Source organism: Schistocerca gregaria, chromosome X (genome assembly GCF_023897955.1).
Source record: "Schistocerca gregaria isolate iqSchGreg1 chromosome X, iqSchGreg1.2, whole genome shotgun sequence".
Lineage (NCBI taxonomy): Eukaryota > Metazoa > Arthropoda > Insecta > Orthoptera > Acrididae > Schistocerca > Schistocerca gregaria.
In genome coordinates this window covers 451009293-451031976 of record NC_064931.1, presented here as the reverse complement: position 1 = coordinate 451031976, position 22684 = coordinate 451009293, and the positions used below count along the sequence as shown (strand labels likewise).

At 37.4% G+C, this 22684-nt stretch overlaps 1 protein-coding gene across 3 annotated transcripts in view; it reads right to left on the bottom strand.

Annotated features, from left to right (window-relative positions):
• Window positions 1–22684, bottom strand: part of LOC126298067 (chloride channel protein 2) — a 471803-nt gene that overhangs the window by 170206 nt on the left and 278913 nt on the right. For all 3 annotated transcript variants that reach the window (XM_049989387.1, XM_049989386.1, XM_049989385.1), the window contains exons 3-4: window positions 20595–20723; window positions 1185–1318 (exon numbers count right to left, since the gene is read on the bottom strand). In XM_049989387.1, coding sequence (XP_049845344.1) covers window positions 1185–1318; window positions 20595–20723 — 263 coding nt within the window. The remainder of the gene's footprint in view (window positions 1–1184; window positions 1319–20594; window positions 20724–22684) is intronic.

Below are 22684 nucleotides of genomic sequence, written 5' to 3'. Positions count from 1 at the left end.
GCAGATCTGTTTTCAACACCTGAGTAGTCGTGCTAGGCTCACCTGCCAAGGCCTGGCTTTCACCTGGCTCATTGTCAAGCAGCATTTAGTCTCTGCCTGCTGCAGATGCACTGATCTATGTTCATGTATGACTGCTAATAAAGAGTTTTGTCAACAGACTGCTCTGACTACATTCTCAGCACACCTCTACCCACCTCCAGTAGAGAACCACTCTCCCACACTGTCCCATAATAACAACCTGTTGCACAACACTTGCTAAAAATGTATGTTGTTGCCATATGATGGAACATATTAAAATCGACAAAAAATTAAATATTGATTTCCAACCATTAGTTCCTTATCTCAAAGTACTCAGTTGAGGATCCTCTATCATCCATGTAATTTTGACCTTAAAAGTTTTGGATATCATGTACACAAGTTAGGTATGACATTATTATTATTATTATTATTATTATGGCCTAAACAGAGGGAGTAACATTTAAAAACCATGCATCTGTTCAGTGGCAAATGTGAAAAAGAAATAAATGCACCTGTTTGACTGAACCTGTATTTTCTTTTTAATATTCCTCGAAAGAAGGATGCAATAGACTGAGGGAATATTCTTATACACATATGCAAAATTAATGTTGCATTGGTTCACTTTAAATGCTGTTTTAATTACTAAAAGAGATGTTAATAGAATTAATAAGTGTAGTTCACTGGACTGTTACTGGAAAAATTATGTGCTTAATTGGTATGATGTAATTAGATGTAATCAATTGTTTCTGCAATGAGCCATGTTGAAAGAATGCCCATGGTTTTCTAAATAATGTAATAATACTTACATTTATTTCAGCGGTGAATAAGGAAGAGTAATTTCTGCAGATATTTATGACATTTTATGCTAATGTGCAATACATATAGTGTGGTAATATGTAGGTGTACTGACTCTGAATTGTTCTTAAGCATTTAAAACAATGAAGCTATGGTTATACATCTGGAAATTATATATAGCTAAACAAAAAATTACAACAAACACTCTATGCCCCCTAGAAACTATATTTTTCAGACTCCATAGAGATATTTTGGAACATAACTTTGTTTATAAATTTAGGTTTTCCTTGGTGATACTTTGTATTTTGCAATTTCAAAAATTCTGACACAATTACAATCAACTTTAATGAAAGATAATAGGAATAGTTTACCTCTTTCCCCAATGGCAGACCACTTCCCAGAGTGGCTGTCAGCCCTATCACTTTAGCAATCAGCGTTCTGAACGTCAGGTATTCCTTCAGAGCAACACCCCGTAAAATAGTTTTCATTTCAGGAATCCCAGAACCTGAAAAGAAGTGAAATGCAATTGAAGATTTATTAGACAAGTGCTAAATATTAAGCATCACATTAAAAATCACTATACTATTTTCGAATATTTTGCTACAAATATTGCACTGAACACACGGTAAGGCCACTGCTTACAGCACCCTTGCTAACATTTGGCTCATTAAACTAAATAATGTTTCCTAGAACAAGAAATAATGCCTTCAGTACATGTTAGGAGATGGCATAAAATTTATCCATAATGCTTCTTGGTGATGACGAAGAGAGAACAAAATGAAGGTTTAGTTACTAACCATGGATACAGCAATCAGTGATATAACCATGGAATGTCAATGTAGCTTCTGGTGATTTGGTGTCTGTGTGACGTTACACTAGAAAAATGAGGGAGGGTACTGAAACCTATAGAAGTGCCCATGCCATTTGTGTTTCTATGCATCACAAATTGACACTCATAATCTATAGGTGGGTGGTTTACCTTTCCCCTCTTTTTGTTTATTAGTGGGCCACTCAGGGAGCTATGTTAGAAGTTACATTTGCATAATTTGATAATTCTCGGTTAAGAATAAAGGGCTGTATTGCTTTTATCTACTCATCTCAATATGGTCTAATGTCACTTGAATATATAATAAATTTCTGTTAGGCATTAAAGTATATTAAAGTAGATATTAGAAAAATGGAACACATTTCAACTTATTAACAAAATCAATTGGTGACTAATTATAAAATCCTGTCTAAGTGCCAAAAATAAAAAATTTCATTTTATTGTCAAAATATGGGCTACATGCCTAATCTTTGTCAGTAAAAACTGGGCTATGTCACAATCAGGGTGGAAGTGGTTTAAAACATTGCCACCTGTTCTGAAACAAAATCCGGGCTATGTGCCTGTGCTGTTGTATTTAGTTTGAGATTCAATTGTGTTCAAGTTGAAGTAATTAGTCTTGTCTGTTGTGTTTACTATTGTGGTTTATGTGATGGATGTAACAACAAAACGTCAGAAAAGGGGTGAAGGTAGTGTTTCCGAAATAAATAAGAAGCTAAGAGCAGAGGGAAAACCATATGAGAACAATAAGAAAGTTACTGCACCACAAAAACAACCTCCACCAGATGAGGTAAGTGTATATGATAACTTTAACACCTTAGGACTAAGGCTTTCATGACGAACTTCACTTGATTATGATTTTATGTGGTGTTTTAAGCTAACCTATTTTTAGATTATGCAGAGCACATTAGGTTATGTTTGACTTGGTTCCTGGACTATAGCAGACCTGCTAACTGTACAGGGTAGTAAACAAACAGGTTATTCGTGGCAGTCGCAAATTATTTAATGCCTCAATTCTTGTGTTTGTTTGCCATAGGTTTCATGCCAGTGCTGCTATCAATGTAGATACACTGCATTGGAACACAAATTAAACATATGTAATCAGTTCCTTGAACTAGGTGACAATGTTAAGCCAAACACTAATTTGATGGGAAACATAAGTGTACGAAATTTCAGAAGAAGGCGTCATGGTTCTTACGAATAATCTGAGGTGAGTCACAGACAGGCTGGTGTTTTTAATACAGTTCCTGATGTTGAAGGCGGACATTTCCAAGTTTACAAAAAAAACCTTCCTGAAATACACAAAATCACCAGGTGAAGACTGGAAACCTTGGTAAAAGCAAAAAAGAGTGATGATGTTACCTACATTGAACATAAGGGAAATAAAAACAAAGAAAGGGAATATACAGCTGCTGATGTAAAACACATTGTTGAACACATAAAAAGTTTCCCCAAGGACGAAAGCCATTACACAAGGGCAAAAAGCTCCTTTTTATTTTTCAGCCAAGATTTAAATTACAGCAGTATGTATGAGGCTTTTGGTGTGCTTTATCCAAACACAAACATTAGATATTTGTACTACAAAAAAGTATTGAAAGAATTCTTTCCCAAAAGATTTCACCACCCAAGGTAATATATCTGTAACATATGTGATCTGCTTAAAAGTAAAACGCTAAATGACTCAATCAATATAGCTGTACATCATATATCACTAAAATATCATCACAGACATGCTGAAAAAGCTAGAAAAGAGATGAAGGATGATCATATATATTCTACCACTCCTATAAGTGGCACATGCACAGTATCTATAGATTTACAACAGGTTTTCTCTTTGCCAACATTGTCACACTGCCAAATGTATTATTTATGTCAACTTTCTTGTTACAATTTGGGATTGCATATGGCAGATAATAATAAAGGTTTTATGCTTCTTTGGCACGAGTGCATGAGTGGCAGGAGAGGCAACAAAATAGTGAGCTGTGTGTTAAGGAGGATTAAAAGTAAAATTACCCAGAAAACAGTTAATAGTATGGTCTGACAACAGCTGTGGCCAAAAAAAAAAATCAAATGGTATTCTTCCTATGGATATACTTGGTCTGTAATGATTTCTTTGACGAAGTTCACCACAAGTATGTTGTCTCTGGACACTCATACTTAACCTTTGACTGAGACTTTGCTATAATTGAAAAAAGAAAAAGTGTAGAAAAATGTGAAGTTCCTTTGGATCTTGTGAGAGTTTTGGGTAATGCCAATAGCAAAACACCTTTTACGACTTCTCCAATGTAGTTAAAGAACACCTCATCACAAAAAAATTAGAAATTTCCAAGACCATTTGGCTCAAAGCTTCCAAAACCAACCCAGGAAAAGTGTTAACAAAAGAAACATTCAATGAAGTTGAAATGTGGACGCAAATGAACGTATTCAAAAAAGGTGTGAAGATGGAAACCATAAAAGGCTTAGATCTACCCCAGCTTGAACTAACAGCCAGATTGAAAACTGAGAATGAGGAGGACTTAAAAAAGATGATACCTTATCTCAAACAAGAAAACAAAATCTGACTGAGTAAACACAGCAGCTGTTTATAGATAGCAACATTGTAATATTTTGTTTATAAAATAGTGGTAAATTAATACAAAATGTAACTTTTTAAACTTTGTAAAAGGCATTATTTTGAAATAAAACTTGTAAGAACACAGTAATGTGCTTGATTTTGTCTTTGTTCTTTAACTAGTTTGTTTGTTAACAGAGCACTTCTATAGGCCTTACTGGCTTTTCATAATAAAATCGTTATTATAGAAAAACTGTAAACAGTAGTTTCCAGATTTTTCATAATAGTAAAATTATTATTTTTATCCTACCCACACCTCTCTATTTGCAGATATGAGTGATAAACTTAGCCCAGTTTTTATGTTAGAGAGGTTGGCACACAGCCCTGATCTTGTTTTGTTCCATCAACAATTCTTTGTTATTGTTGTTAAATGTTTTTACTGTAACTTTACTCTAAAAAATGTTTGTAGATTAACTGTCTTCATTTGTTTAGGCTACAAAAAAATAAGGATATCAAAGAGGAATGCTTTCTAGAAGTTTTTCGCAATTTCCACAAAACAGCAGTTGTGGAACTTACCACGGATTTCATGATTAGTCAACAGTTGTTTATATCACATAAATAGCTTGAGTGTCCAATCACTACAATCCATTTTCCGCTTGAGAGTTCTACTGTAAAATATAACAGAGAGCAAAGATAATTCAGTTTCAAGTTCTGTGTTGAATGCAGTTGTAAGGTAATTAGGAAATAGTATCTTGCTGAATTTACATATTTCAGATCTTTTCTATAAATATTCAGGAAAGGTTCATTTAAAATTCCAGCCTATACTTCCATAGTCTGATTTTGTTTTGTTTCCATCAATCATTTAAGGACAGTGTTGGTGATTTCTTAAATGAGGATTGTACATACTTCCTTCTAGTGTTTTTACACTGGAAACAGCTTTATGTGTCTGGTGTCATTGATCTTAACAGTGTGTAAAACAATAACATTCCTTCCCTTGTTTTTATGTTACACGAGTTTTTGTCCAACATTTCTTTAAAACAGTGTTTCACAGTTAGGCTTTCGTTTTGCTCATGGTAACTGCATATTTTCTGTCCTCTAGGTTTTGGCACTGAAAACTTTGCACATTGTCTTGACAGCACATTTCACTACCAGTTTATGCTTTGATTTAGAATTAGTGTGCAGTATTTCTAGATCCATTGTGAGTTTCAATAAAGCACACTGCTCATAAAATTTATAGAATGTGTACACCATTTAATTCCATTAATAGTCTGTAAAACCTTGTTGACCATTGTTGCTAAAACTGAAACATTGCTGTTGACAGCAATGTCAGTGTGGCATTCAGGAAGAAAGAAAGAGGGTTGCTCATATCAAACTCATGATCCCATTGCAAGTGAGTTTTTGAATCATCTAAAGGATGAGTCACTAACTATTGCCACCAAGAACGACTTCAAAAGTATAATAGAGCTGAAATGTTTGTAGGACAAAAGTTGTGTGGGACAATAGAGGCCATAATATGACACTTGTTTTTTGTTGTTGTGTGGGGTCGCTTCAGAAATGTGAAGGTCAACTTTGTTTTCTTAAATGGGATGCTATAGTTTGGTACTTATTTTCTGATAGTGGCTATTTTGGAGCTTTCTTCTGACAAAGAGTTGGATGCGTCTGGAGATATTGCTGAATATCTGACATAACGAATAGAAGATTCTTCCTCTGAGAATGGAAAAGAAGATGAAGAAAGAGGAACTTCGGCAGAAAAAAAAAAAGCATGACTGGATGGAGAATCATCCAGTGATGAAATGACACCATTTTGTGAACACATTTAGTGGGTTGAAACAAAAAAAAACTTGATGTCTGTGGAATTCATTTCTGCAATCTGTTCACAGATCAGTAATTATTATAAATTTATTACTGAAAAAAATTATGACAGTACGTAGATTAGCATGCTGGAAGCAATACAGCCAGCAGAATTTTATTGCTTCCTAGCATGTTCTCTGCTACATCGTGGAGGATCTCCTCACTAGGGATGAATTGGAATGAAAGTAAATCTAATCTAAGCCTAGAAGTAAAAAGTTAGAAGTGAATGAATATTGTTTGGCAGATTCTTTGCTTCAAACACCAATATATTGTAACATAATGGCCACGGGCTGGTACATGTTGATCCTGCATTTATTGCACTTCAGTGACAATTCCACCGGATCTCAAGATATTCTTCTAAAAATACATCTCATTGTAGATCACAAAAAAAAAAAAAAATGGTTCAAATGGCTCTGAGCACTATGGGACTCAACTGCTGTGATCATTAGTCCCCTAGAACTTAGAACTACTTAAACCTAACTAACCTAAGGACATCACACACATCCATGCCCGAGGCAGGATTCGAACCTGCGACCGTAGCAGTCGCACTGTTCCGGACTGCGCGCCTAGAACCGCGGGACCACCGCAGCCGGCTGCAGATCACACAAAAAATAAATTCCATGAGGCAGTAGTACCCTTTGAAAAACTAGTGATTGATGAAAGTCTGAAACTTTTCAAAGTAAGGCTCCAATTTAAGCAGTACATACCAAATAAATGTAGCCATTTTGGCATTACAGTTTTCGTCCTTTGTGATGTACAAACCAATTATATTTTGGATTATACTGTCTGCACTGGTTCCGCCATGTAAACAGAATCTGGAAATGTTGATTGTTGAAAATTGGGTGATGTTCTTGTTAGTTCGTTATTGCCATACCTCAACAAATCTCATACCATTTATTTAGACAACTTGTATTTGAGCTCCAAATTATTCCTGTGTCTCCATGATAAATATAAAAACACTGTCAGAACAGTACGCAAAAACAGGAAACATTACCACCATTGCCAGACAAGCTGAAAAATAGGTAAAAACAGTTCAAGTGCTGTGGAGCATTAATGGTACTAAAATGGATGGACAAGAAAGAATTCTGGATGCTTTCCACCGAAAATGGACTAGAGTTTGTGGAGACAGAAAAAAAGAACATAGAACAGGCTAAAACAAATTAAAACCTACCTGTGTTGTCAGCTATAATAAGTCAATGGGTGCACCTGATAAGACAGACATGCTGTTATTTTTGCACAGTGTATCCGAAAGACAATGAAGTGGTACAAGAAAGAATTCTTTCATTTGACTGACTTGTGTGTGCTTAATGCAAAAACTATTTCTGAAATACAAAAGCTACAGAAGATACTACTAGTGAAATACTACTTGGAATTAGTCCATCTGTTGGTTGATAAATTTCATAGTCAAACATGTAAAAATGCGATCCCATGGACAACCAAAGAAGAAAGCCCTTTCCAACTGCAGAATAATGTACTGCTCATTCACAATGAAAAATGATATGCATAAGGTGCAAAAAGTGTGATGTGGCTCTCTGCATGGTGCCATGTATTGAAAAATATCACACCCTAAAGAAATATTATGATGTTTTAGTAACTGTGTATGTTTCATGTAAAGGAAAGTAAAAAATAAAAAAGTAAACAAAAGTTTAAAAAAAACTGTTTTTAACTCAGCCAGTGGCAGTGCAAAGCATGCATCAAAAATGAGGATGGCAGACCACTAAAGTAAACTGTACTGAATGTGATGAGCTGAAAAAGAAAACTGCGAGCAAGAAGAAGGTAGACATTTACTATCCGATTTCTTACAGTGGAGAATTGACTTTAGGCTTTAACTATGAGCAAATAAAGCTGTGGGCCTATTGCAAAATGAGTTGCCCAGATATACTCTTTGTTTAACTCTGAGTCCAAATACATGATGGTATTTGGTTTTAAATTTCTGTAATTATTTTTTAAGATACTAGCAAGAATTGTCTGAGATTTTGGCATTTTTGCTATGCAGTACTCACTTTAAAACTATATATCTTGAAACACATTTGTTCAATGTTAATGAAATTTTAATATGTTGTAGACACATACATCAATAATGTAAGTCTCAAGTTACAGGAATTGCTATTGAAAAATTTCTCGTCATTGTTCTAAACCAATTGTTTCTCAGCCCCTAATAAACATATAACTGAAAGTGTTGGTTAGTTTCGAAGCTCTCTTTCATGGTTATCAGAAACTATAACCACTGTGACCATTCAGGGTATACTGTTTTTAGGATGAACAATGGTTCTGTGTGAATCCAGAACACGTGGGAAGCCTGCTGTGGTCTTACCCTACAGCGACCACAGGGCTGAGTCCTCTCCCCACTGACCAGGCGCACACTGTGTTTCCTCCCGTCAGCCGGCCAGGCAGCCAGGACGCTCAGCCCTTGTAGCTGCAAAAGAGCTAAAGGTGCATAAGTTTACCGCTACAATGGCCGCATATCAAATTATCCATTGTAGACCACTTATGAGCTTGTGGAGCCTTGTGATATATTGGTATTTTCTTACAGTGTGTACCATGAAAAAGATATTTTGTTCCATAGCAGGTGTCATAATCATTACCTGTGCTTCATGAAATTTTAGCAGTAGTATCCTAGTTCAAAATATTATTCACCCAGAATTTAAGAGTATATCAGTGTGAATTAATGAACATTTTTGAGAATTTTCAGAAATTACGAATACTGTTTGCGGATACTTGCAAATGTATATCTTCAAGATTCTTGATATGGTACAAGTGTAGTGCATCCTATTTTGGAATAAATTTGTCTTTATGATTTACAGTTACTGTAATAAGTAACAAAATATGTCACATTAGTTTTCTGTTTTAATAGGAGGGTATATTGACTCCATTCATTGTAAATTGTGAAATTTATTTGTGACCATAAACTGAAAAATGTTTCAGGAAAACAGTAAATATTGTACCCAATACTTCTGTTGTTGAATACATATAGTTTTCACTATAAATCACTTCAGTTCTAAAAGGCTACTGGTATATTTGTAACTTATCAAACCTGTAAGTTTTGGCTATAAATTGTTTCAGTTCTAAAAGGCTACTGGTCTTTTTGTATTATCAGACTCATAAATTAAATTGAAAGAGACTCAGCAAGCTTAGTTTAAGGTTATGTGTTTACTGTACTGTAAAATATTGCAACAGCCACACTGTGTATGCTGTTCTTTGGGTCAAGATGAGTTAGCTGCTGTTTGTAAGCAAATGGAAATTGCCCTAACTACTACCAAGTGACTGCAAGCTATTGTAAATGGCTGTGTTGGGAGAGCTACCAAGAGTAATGTTCCACAGGTACCAAAGGTACCTTAAGTACTGTCCTCTCCTGTGGATACTGTTTCTTCTGCAGGAAATACAGGATCTATCACTACTCATTCACTTGACTGTGAGTGGTGCATCAATGGTATGTCTAGGCATCCTCTAGAAGGGAGACACAGATCAGTGATGACTCAGGACATAATGCCCATCCTACTAACCAATACAATCAAGGTGATATCTTCCACTGAAATTGAAATTGAGCGAGTGACACTCACTCCACCTGTGTCAATGGGAGGCAAGCACAAAGGGGTACGGGTCTATTAATCATCAGGAGTTCAAACATATTGTGAATAATGGTAACTCCTATGGAAATGGCAGCAAGAGATAGTAAGGAACACCATGAGCACTCAGTATGTGTGCCTGGGGGCCTCATTTTACATGATGAAGATGCTATTCCAGCAGCCACTGAGGGAATAGGGTGTAACCTACTACACATTGTAGCGCTTGTTGGGATAAATTATGCCTTTCCTCTGGGCTCTGAGGTAATACTTGGATAACTTCAATGACTGGCAGAGAAAGTTGACAATACCAGGAAAGCTCACAATTTGCAGAACTGTCCCCAGAACAGACCATGGCCCCTTGGTTCTGAGTAAGTGCAAGGCATGAATCAAATGCTGCAAAGGCTCTATGACAAACTAGGCTGTGATTTCCTGGACTTGCGCCACAGGGTTGAGAAGATATGGACCAGAAGTGTGCACCAAGCCTGTTTGGTTAACCCAGGACAATAATGTTGACTGCCAGGTGAGCCTCTACTTGTGCTGCCCAATCAGCTGGTCAAATTGCACCAAGGCCCACTGGGCCACATGGTGCACTGCCAGGATCGGAGTCCACTCGGGCTCATCTAGTCGCGCACCCATCAGGCAGCACAGTGTTGTGGGGATGAAATGAAATCTCTGTGACCCGTTGCAAGCAGTTTTTTACTTTGCACACTATTTATCAACACAGCACTTCACCTCTGGTCCTATATTAAAATAAGTGATGGCTGTGACACAAGCAACAAGAGGATTACTTAAATATCCACCGTTGTTTGAAATTCTTAAATCAAATTATCATTATGTACATGTGAAAAACCTCTGCATCTTACAATTTAGTAAAAATCATTAATTTTATTAATGGTAATCCTACTGATTAGTGAATTTTTGTAATACTAGCCTAGGTATTTAAAAGTTTTTATTGACTAACACAGATGTAAGATGGTTATATCACAATAGAACTGTTCTCATATTGTATGACATTTATCTTTTTCTCACCAGGCATACCGTTCTCAAGGCAAAGTCTGGCTTACAAATGTAGCCTATTTGTAATGTGCAAGACCATATCGAATCACTCATTAAAATCCTCGGAGTTGGGAAAACTATCTAAGTTTAAATCAGATTGAGTGCTTCAATACCGTTCACTATTTCCTAGTAGAAGTTCATCTTTCTTCAGATGGAAATATCGAGGTGAAATATTACTGTATCTCATTGCTACCTATCAGAACCCCTCAGACAGCATTAAAGATAAACACCAGTCCTAATTGCCCAATTGTAAAGTGACCTGTTTCCAAATTACATACAAAAATAACCACTATTTCATTATACATATAATTCAAAAACGATGCTTTGCTGATTAACATTGTTCTTATGTGAAAAACACAATGTAAATGTGAAATTAATATTGTAACTAATCAAAAGAAATGTAGCACATGGTCAGGACGTACCAGTAAACCTATCATTATAAAATTACTACAGTAAATTAAATAGAACATATAAATAAAGCACATTAACTGGATCTCCTATATATGTTAGCACTAAAATTCAGGCACTAGTTGATTTGTTATAAACAAATTTAGAAATGTAATTGTTACCTGTAACATAATTAGTCAGAAAATGTTATATTAACTCATAACTAAGTTGAAAATAGGTTCACCTTGTTCAGCACTGAGATTGTAAATTTTTAGCAATGTGTAGCTCATATTCGGTTTAACTTTTAATTGTGATTTTACATAAAATTGTAATTTTCATTGTATGTAATTGTTAACAAAAGTATAAAAAGAGGTCACGCAGGCACCTTGGGTCACTCATTTTTTGGCTACGGTTGCGAGCATATGTATTGTAGCCTGACTCGTTTTTTGATTGTTGTGAACTCTTTGTCGTTTGATGTCAACTTCGGGTACATCTCATGTAACCGGTACAGTTTACCAGGCTCGGACGCCAGAGTCCTGGAAATATATTGGTATTAAAACTGCACTGTACTGTACTTTGGAATTTATTTGGGAATCTTCCGCAATCCTTTTCATAGGCTGGACAGTGAAGAGACATGAATCCAGGAATTTAAAAAAAAAAAAAAAACGAGAACTAAACAACTCTAAATGTTGATAGAATTGACGTGAAAACAACAGCGCATCAACTGGGCATTTTCACTCAAAACATCTGCAATGCGGAGGTGGGAAAATATAAACATCTCAAAGGCTAAAATTAAGAAACATTTGAAGGGATTTGGAAAAGTTTTAAATGCTGTTTACCTCCTCTATCTAGTAATAACAAATGGATTTGCAATTGCTTGAAAAAGACAATAATTTTGGAATCCATATGAAGTGTAAATTGAAACAAGCAGTTACTCAAAACTTCCTGTCACTAAGTTTCAGAAAATAAATCTTTGTCATGAATAAGTTTCTGGTTAAGCTTAAATATGGAGTTTCCAGGGCTAGTAAATAAAGTGGTAACAAGTTTATTACCTGTCTCATCCACATATATGTGTGAAAAGGCTTTTCTTTCTTACACATATATTAAAAATAAATCCAGAAAAAGACTTCACAGTGAAAGTAATTTGAACTGTCTTTATCTTCTGTGGTTGTTGATTTCAAAGTTATGCCACACGAAAAGCAGGCAGATCTTCCTCAACGAATTCTGAGGAAGCATTGAGCCAGTTAATTCCATAATGAAAACCCTTAGACCAACAGAAAGACGTAAAATACTTTAGTATAGCATACTACACCTACCCATTGTGCAAAAGCTTCATCAGCCCTTTCAATGTGATACAGGCAAAATGTAAAGCATTATAAAAGCATTTGGCTATTAAATGATTTGGTTTGAATTCAATTACTTCTATGTTACCATACGTACTTTTTTTGTGTTACGGCCACCACATTATGCATTATTTTTCTTTGTAGAGGCTCAGGAACACCTTGTTCCCAGCATATCAAACCTTAATGATTCTCAAAGGATTCTGCATATGTGTGGCCAGTCATTCCTGTCTTCCCATTGCTGCCTGTTTCCCAGTTGCACGGAGCCCCATTGACACCCAGGCTCGGCTGGGTACCTGAACAAGACGTGGGCCTTGACGCTGCATCGTGGCTCACATACTCCATTTCCAGTACACTACCCACAGTATGGGCAACAGGAGGGAGCTGTTAGCCACAGGTAGGCTCAGGTGGGTAAATGTGATGAAATGTATGACTCTGTTATGGACCACTAAATGGATTAGGTGCGCATTACGCATGAGAGACTCCTACCCAGGTAGCTGACTGTGCATAGGGTGCACACAAGGGTTTTTTAGCTTAGTTTTCTCTCCATCCAGACCAGACAACAGCAGCTCTAAGACACCCAGAAGTACCAGTTTAAGAGCCCAAGGAAAGCCATCCAAGAGTGAGTGTTTAGATACTAGTGCTTAACTACCAAAAAAAAAATTGCAACAAAGTCCCAGGGTTTGAAGCACTCTTAAAAAGCAGTGAAGCTCACAGAATGCTAGGTACAGGAAGCTGGTTAGAACATGAAATTAGCAGCAGTGCAATTTTTGGCTAAAATTTAAGTGTATATTGAAAAGATAACATAAAGGGAAATGGTATATTTGTCACAGTAGACAAGAAACTCAAATCCATCAAGTTCAAAATTGAAGCTGCATGAAAGATTGTTTGGAAAGACTCAGTATCAGGGGTGAGCATAAAATAGCAACTAAAGCCTACTGTTAATCACCAGACTGACCTCCTGATGTAACTGAAAATTGTAGAGAAAATCTCAGTCACTTGAACGTAAGTTCCTGAATCATACTGTAGTCATCAGGGGAGACTTAATACAGTTTTATTAGTGGTACTTATGACAAGACATCCTGAAATATTTAAAAAAAGGCATTCCCTGAAAACAATGAAGAACAGATAGACAGAACCCAGCTCATGACAGAAATATATTAAATCTAATGGCAATAACTGCACCTGGTCTCTACATAATAACTGGTATCAGTGACCATGAGGCACTTGCAGCAACAATGGTAACCAAAGTACAAAGAGCAACTAAAACTAGTAGAAAGATTTATATGTTCAACAAATTACATAAAGAAGTTGTAGTGTCACATTTCATTGACGGACTTGAAGCTTTTAGCTCAGGACAGGAGCATTTAGAAGAACTGTGACTCAAGCTTAAAAGATAGATATTTGCTCAGTAGAACAGTTCATAATGGGAGGGACTTAATATGGTATACAGACACAGGAAAGGAACATTGACTACTGTATAATAAATGTAAAACTCAGAATAGGGCTATAGATGGAGAGATGCTGAATGAAACATATTTGGCTGTCAAGAGAGAAATGCGTCAAACTTTCAATGACTTCTGTAGCAGGATATTGTCAAATGATCTTTCACAAAACTCAGAAAAAATCTGTTCATATGTAAAGGCTGTTAGTGACATCAAGGTTAATAATCAGTCACTCACAGGTTATACAGGAACTGAAATTGAACATAGCCAAGCAAATGTAGAAATGTTTAACTCCTTTTTCAAATGTTCCTCCATGAAGAAAAACTCATGAGAATTGCCCCAATGTATTCATCATGCCAGTGGAGCAATGAGTGAAATAGGTATTAATGTCAGTGGCATTGAGAAACAGCTGAAATCATTAAAATTGTACGAAGCTCCAGAGCCCGATTGAACCCTTAGCAGATTCTATACTGAATTTGTGTCTGAGTTAGCCCGTATTTTAACTATAATCTATTCTAGAGTCCTCAAACCTTTTTCGCACAGAAGGTGGAAGAAGGCATGTATTCAAAGGTATACAAGAAGAGTAGCAGAAGTGATCCACAAAACTACTGTTCAGTATCCCTGACACTGATTTGTTGCAGACTCTTAGAAGGTATTCTGAGCTCAAACATAATAAGGTATCTTGAACAGAATGACATTCTCCATGTCAACCAACATGGATTCTGATAACATCAATAATGTGAAATCCAATTCATACTTTTTTCATGTGATGTACTGGAAGTGTTGGATCCAGGCAGTCATGTAGATGCAGTATTTCTCGATTTCCAAAAAACATTTGACTCACTACCACATCTACACTTATTATAAAAGGTATGATCATATAGGGCATCAAGCAAAATTTTTGATTGAACTGAGGACTTTTTGGTAGGGCAGTTGTAGCACATTAACTTAAAAAGACAGTCACAAACATATGTAGAACTTCAGGTGTGCTCCAGAAAGTGTGTTGGCATCCTTGCTGTTCATGTTGTATGTTATTCTCCTTGTGGACAATATTAATAGTAGCCTCAGATCTTTTGCAGATGGTGCAGTTATCGACAGTGAAGTACTAGGTGACTGAAGCTGCACAAATACTTACGCAAATCTTGATAAGATTCAAAGACTGGCAACTTGCTTTAAATGTTCAGGAATTTAAAACTGTGTACTTCATTAAATGAAAAAAAAAAGTAATATGACTATAATATCAATGAGTCGGAGCTGGAATCAGTCAACTCATATAAATACCAATGTGTAAAACATTGCAGGGATATGAAATGGAATGACTACATAGGCTCAGTCATAGCTGAAGCAGGTAGCAGACTTTGGTTTATTGGTAGAATACTAAGGAAAGGAAATGAGATCACACTACAGAGAAGATAGCTTACAAATCACTCATGCAAGCCATCCTAGAATATTACTCAAGTATGAAGGACCTGTTCCAAGCAGTTCTTTACACTTCATTTGGACCACAGGAAAGGTTCTGTGAAATGTGGAATTGAAGAAAACTAGAAGAGTGAAACTCTCGGTGTGGCTCTCATATAGCAGTCAGTGTCATTGCTATCATTTGCAGTGAATTTGTGTACCTCTGCATCATTCATAAACAGAATAATTTGAGTCAGGTACATCAATTCAGATAGTGTATGTCAAGTTGCAAAATAGTAGATATATTCACACAGTGTTTCTACACAAGGATTCATTACACTAATAAAATAATCAGTGAAGTCAACAAGTATATCTTCATTATCTAACAAACAATATCTTTACCATCATATGATTTTGTTTGGAGATGAACCCATCATCAACAGTCAGATAATGTTCGAAAATACAGCAGAATTGTGATGGATATATGTAAGTTAGAAATACTAGGTGTTTAAAACAATGTTCCTTATTGTTACAGGAGATAATATTGGTGACAAAAAAATAGAGAAAAGTCCTATAAACATACAGTATCTCATAAAAAGTATCCAGACACCTCATGTAATGTGCAACTTACTGCTAGATATCATGAGAGGCGTACCCGCCAAAAGCAGTAACAGCAGAATAGGTCTGTTGGAAGTGCTCAGTGACTTCAAACATGGACTAGTCATTGAATATCACCTGAGTAACAAATTCATCAGAGACATTCCAACCCTTCTAAAAGTGCCAACGTGACCTATTGGTAATGTGTTCGACAAGTGGAAATGTGAAGAAACAACCACAGATAAACCAAGACCAGGTTGACATTATGCTTCTATCATCAGTTAACAAATTTGGAGAATCATCCCATGTCCTAGGTAAACCATTTAGGTACATAAATCAACAACGAGAAAGGACCAAATATTGAGCCTTGTAGGACACCATATTTAATATTTCATCACTTCAAAGTTAGGCTTATTCCTGTCTTATCATCTGTGATGGTAATTTTTGTTGTTATTAAGACATGACTCAGTCTATACAAGGTGAATGTCTTTAATGCCACACCATTTCAGATTCCATAGCAGAATATAATTACCTACTCAAGATCACAAAAAATGCCTACGGGGTAATTTTTTCTTGCTTAGCTCTACTAGAAATAAGTTTGTGAGGGCATATATATTTCTTTCTCAGTAAAAAAAAAAAATCATTATAGAAGACGAACTGAGCTGTTATTAAAAGACTATTATCAGAAATGTAGCCCAGTTTTGTGTTGTGAGCTACCTTCTCAAAAAATTTTGACAACAAATTTGATCTATGATTGGAGTTACCCTGCTTTTCTCCAGTTTTATACATTTGTGTTATAACCACATATTTTAATCTTAGAGGTTATATACTTTTACTGATCGACAAAACTGACTCAGAATACTCGAACAGGTGCTACCAACTGAGAAAAACATTTCTGTGGATTGATTGATACACCTCCTCAAAAGTAGCATGACTATTTACATCCATGTCCCTCTCTGCATCAACATCTATACACAGCAAATCACTACCCTCAAGCCAAAGGATATGACACATTGTACCAGTTATTAGGCCTCCTCCCTATTCCATTCGCGTATGAAGCATGGGAAGAATGACTGTTTAAATGCCTTTGTGTATGTTTCATTATTTTAATCTTGTTCAAGCAGTCCCTATGAGTGCAATACATAGCGGGTTGTAGTTTACTCCTAGTGTCATCATTTAATGTTGGTTCTTGAAACTTCATAAGTCGGCCTTTCTGGGATAATTTATATCTATCTTCAAGAGTCAGGCAGTTCAGTTCTTTCTGTGGTGTCACTGCCAGACACCACACTTGCTAGGTGGTGCCTTTAAATCGGCCGTGGTCCGTTAGTATACGTCGGACCCGCGTGTCGCCACTATCAGTGATTGCAGACCGAGCACCGCCACACGGCAGGTCTAGTCTAGAGAGACTCCCTAGCACTCACCCCAGTTGTACAGCCGACTTTGCTAGCGATGGTTCACTGACTACATACGCTCTCATTTGCCGAGACGACAGTTTAGCATAGCCTTGAGCTACGTCATTTGCTACGACCTAGCAAGGCGCCATATTCAGTTACTACTCTGAACAGATAATATTGTGACTCATGTACCGTCAAGAGCAACGTTCATCATTAATGGATTAAAGTTGAGTATGAAACTAATTACGTCCGCTTTCTGAATTCTAATTCCTTGTCATGTTCCAGACCTCACGTCAGTATAGTTCTTCCTCCTCACGCAAGCGTGCGTGAGATGAAAAGCGTGCATTTCGGCCTCCTCTAGTAACACGGTGTTGGCTCTTCTGTCACCACAACACTTTCAACATCTTTGTGGCACTCTCATGTGGGTCATACAAGCTTGTGACCATTTGAGCTGTCCTTCTGTGTATATGTACAATAATCCATGTTAGTCCTGCTTGGAACAGGTCCCTCACACTAGAGTAATAATAAATATTCACATACAATCCATACGTTACTGTGTGGAAGATAGGATTGGTCACCGGGATTATATAATGGCTGAATCATTCCTTGGCATGTATCTTCTCCAAATAAAGGTAGGCCTTTCCAATGCATGGCTCATTAGGGAACCTTTCTGGTGCAAAAAACAACAGGAAAGAAAATGAAAATGTAGTACTACAGGCGTGGTCAACTTTACGTATAGGCCACGGAACTGGAATCAGAAAAAATATGGAAACCCTGAGAACTGCTTTCTTGAATATAAATGCAGATGCAAGCCAAGTCTGCAGTTTGTGCTATTGTAGTTAACCATGAATGGTGTTACGGCGTAAAATCAAGTCTCAGCACGCCAGTCTGGAACGACAGAGAAGGCACGGCTGCGAGAAGAGATCAGCCAATCGCATGCTGACCCGATCTCCCTCCAGAATGATAACACAGCAGCAGCGGCCCCTATGTGAAGAGGACATAAGCGCCACAACTGACTGGTGATGCCCCAGTTCAATAGCAGCTTCAAGATTAGCAACTTCGATAGAAATGACAATGCTAGCCACTTCACTGGTACTCTCTATGTAGCACAGACTAGGGATTGTCTATACTGAAGAAGAGTGATTATTTTGTATGTCACCCTTTGCTTGTGACACGTCTGTGTAACTGACAAAGTTAAGTATTGTAATTTTCTTATTGTAATAAAACTCATTAATATGACTATCTGATTGTTTGTTTAGCGAACCAAGTATGCAGGTTTCCTAGACACTACAAAGGGCATCTCTGCAGTGTCCTCAATATGTTGTAAGTGTCAGTTCTGGTCAGAACAGTGTTCTGGGTAGTTGTGAGTGCATTACACTGGAGCTACGTGACTTCACACGTGGGCAAATTGTTACTGCTCGTATGGTGGATGTTTCCATAACCAAGGTCGATGAAGTGTTTGGTGTTTCAAGAGGCACCATTTCGAAGATTCATACAGCATACAGGGAAAGCGGAAAAACATCATCCACTAAGTCACAACATAGATGAAACTGTGTGTTGAATGATCATGACAGACCACCATTGAAGAAGATTGTGACAAAAAAGTCACTGCAGAGGTGAATGTCAACATGCGAACTCTGACACCATCAAAACAACAAGAAGGGAGCTCCATAAACAGGGAATTGCACGGCGAGCTGGAAATCCAAAACCACTCATCACCGATGCAAATGCTCCTATCAGGAAAACATGGTGCCAATGCCATAAAACCTGTACTATGGAGCAATGGAAGCATGTTATTTGGTTGAATGAATCTTGTTTCACACTGTTTCCAGCTTCTGGCTGAGACCATGTCCCAGGAGTGGAAATAGCAGGAGTTGGTGACGATACGGGCAGTCATATCATGGTACTTCATGGGCTCCGCGGTTCCTCTGCAATGTCGCATTACTGCTAAGGATAAAATGGCCATTTTGGCTAATCAGATCCATCCCGTGGTACAATTTCCCCAGTGGTGGTGCTGTGCTCCAAAACGACAGTGCCCCTTTTCACACAGTTCACATCATGCAGGATTGGTTTTGTGACCACGAGGATGAATTGTCGCATCTCCCTTGGCTACCTCAGTCAACAGAACTCAATATTACACAGCCTTTGTAGTCTACTTTGGAGAAAAGGGTATGTAATTGCTATCAGTTCCATCATCGTTATCTGAACTTGTCATTATTTTGCATTAAGACTGGTACAAAATTCCCTTAAAATCCGTACAGGACATGAATTTATTCATCCGGTTTTCCTACATTGTATCAGATATGGTAGTGTGTGTTTGTGGTGTTTCCACATTTTTGTCCACCTCCCGTATGCCCAGACTAGTGCCCTGGGAAGAAAGGGGACAGCGAGAGATTCAACCGGCGCTTGTGTTTGCTGTAGACTTATACACACACACAAAAAGAAGACCTGCATGTAATTTGAAAATATGGAAGGCCAGCCAGCAGCACTGTCACTAGTATAGACTTTGGTCCTTTGTTAAGTTTGAGAGCAATGTTAATGTCTCTGGTTGCAAATGCTGTACTATTGGACTTCACATCAATTAGTGTATTAGTTTTGGTTAAAGTTGTCATAACTGTGCGTTTTAGCTATTATTCCTATTTAAAAAGCAGTCTGGCTGACGCAATGAGCGGCATTAAGCTAAGAAGTGCTCACAAAGGGAAACGAACTATTGAACAAAAAAGCTATTGGAACCTAAAAGATTTTTATCGAATTGAATTTCTAAGCGTGAAAATGCGAATCTAAACTGCCCAATACTAGCAGTAACATTAAAATTTTACTGTTGTTGGTGTTGATGCTGAAGAGGCGTTAAAAACGGGGCCTGTCATGTGGTAGCACGGAGCTTCGAACATTTGGACTCTAGGAATTGTAGGACAGAGCCGGTGATAAGTGGAGTCATGGAGAGTGTCATTACAGTCGGAAACAAACGATAGGTAAGGGATGTGAGGCGCCTAGGGCGTCATCGTCTGAACTCTGACCATAGCTATGTAAGGTGTTAGGGAAGAAAGTTGAGCAGTTCGCGGCAAAGTCCTAGCTGCAGAAGTGACACTCAGCCCAAAAACTCAATTTAACACTACGACCAGTTCGTATCAAACTCAGAATTTTTGGCACAACCAGAAGCACAAGCTCCACATGGGTGAGACTTTCGTCGCGGCATACTGTTTTCCACTACGGAGGCTAGAGAATCTAAAAAAAACGAGCAATGAGGTCAGTTTCATAAGCTAAGCAGTCACTGATAACATTTCAGTCACTCTCAACCTTGAAATGATGCATTTGTGTTTGTTTGAATAGTATTGTTGGAGACAGAAAAATTAGACAATTTTTGCACTCTTACCTATGGACTGCGGTGCTACTATATGTACGAAGCCAGCTGAAAAGAGGATGAGGACGACAGGCAAGCTGATCCATGCGAAGAAGCGGGCAGCGGGATGAGTCGTCAGGTCTGCATACAGCCAAATCCGAGCTGAAACACAGAGCAGTTAAGTTAAATCATATGCTGCTTGCGAACTGCAGCATATTCACTTCTAACAAAACTGTTAAGCAGAGTTTATTAGTCTTTAGTCTCCAGTAAAGTCGGAAAAGACTGTGCGAGTGATATCACCAAATAGCTTAACAATGGCTCGCTACTGGACAGGTGCGAACACAGTCTATTTGGCAGGGTTTGTTCGTAGTTCGTCCTCGTCCTGCTGCTCTCTCTCCTATCAATCATCTCTGTGTCCTGTGCATCGGCAACATGTCTAGCTGTAGTGATAACAGGATGGTCAAATTTCTTTTGCTTTCTTGGAACAAAAGTTCTCGAAGAATGAAATGACTGTATATAAAGAAGAAGAAAAGTTGCCACGGTAGCCACTAACAGTGAGTTGGAAAAGGCAACGGGAAAATCAAGGTTTCGTAAGAAGATGCAATAGAAAGTTAAAACCACGAATTTAGTATCCTGTTTAATGCTTTATTTCCCTACAGAAAGTTATGTAATGCTGTTCTTAATCTGCATCCTGCATCCAGTAACAGCAGTATATAACACTGCAACCAGTTTTTTTTTTTTGTGCAGCTTTTCTCAGGTGAGTGTCAGTACATTGTATTTTAGCCTATATAATTTCTAATTTGATACAGAAATAACTTTCTCTCATTTACAGCATGGTCTTCAGATATGAGGTCTCTACGAGCCACATAGAACGCTCCATCCATGTTTTTTAATCAGCCTATTTTATGATTTTTCATACTTAATCTTTACTTCCATGAATAAGCCCTGCTGTAGTATTTATTGTTTCATTCGCCCTCATTCAGGTGATTACCTTGCACTGCACACACCACAGGAGTCAACACTTGAGCACCAATTGAACCGTGTCTGAACCTTGTTCTTTTCTAGTTTAGAAGAGATGCTAAATCACTTGCCAATGAACTACAATACTTGTCTAGTGTGAACCGGATTAAATAACCCAACCGCTACCAGAGCTCCAGCAGCCTCAAGCCACACGTACGTTGCTTCATACCCGTCGACATGTGTCAAATATTTGATACTTTTGCTTAAATCCTTTGTTATAAAGTAGAAGAGTAATGGAGAAAAGCGTTAACCACGTCGGGAATTAGAAATCGGTAGGCCTATTATCTACATATCTTTCGGACAGATTCCAACAGATAATACAGCAAGTAACAAACAAATTAAAAAATGAAAATGTGCTAAAATTTAAGCTGTTTGTAACTGCGTCTACAGCTTCGCGATAAAAAAAATACTGAAAAGCAGTTTCCTGTAAGAAAATTTTTAGGGGCTTTGTAAAGCTCATCTGTTCTTTGTGTGAATTGGTCGTATGGAAAATGTATGCTCCATTAATTTCCTATTTTACTACTGCACTCCAGTTCCAAAAATATACACCGAGCTTGTTATTGTTACCTAGTATTCACGTGTGAAACAAGAACGTTCCATCTGAAGAAAAGTAGTAATTTTAAAATGTACTGACATCTTGAGTGGAAAGTGCTCCCTTCCTGCGACAGAGTACCACGTTAAACAGTGCTCTGTGGATTTACGTTTTGCAGAAACAAGTACAAACAGTAAAATAATAAAAATGTTTCTTCTAGACTCTACACTTTTAATTTATTAATGGACATAAATTTTCTAAAGAATGAAATGCGGTGACTTCATGATAGTCTTCAATGTTCACCGCCTCATTGACTCTGTGTCAGCTAGGGGCTAAGAAAAATGCATAACAATACTGATCTTATTCGTACGTACACTAAGAGAAGCAAAATCGGACACGGCGTGTCAAATGTTTGAGCGCTCGCCTAGACCTGGAATTCTTAAACAGGGTTTCGACGTGATTAAGATACATCGAAATATAAATGATACGTTATACTGTATCGGTGTTCTAAGTAGTGAACAAACTGATGTCCTTTCATAATTGGAGCACATATCGAACCATGTTACATCAG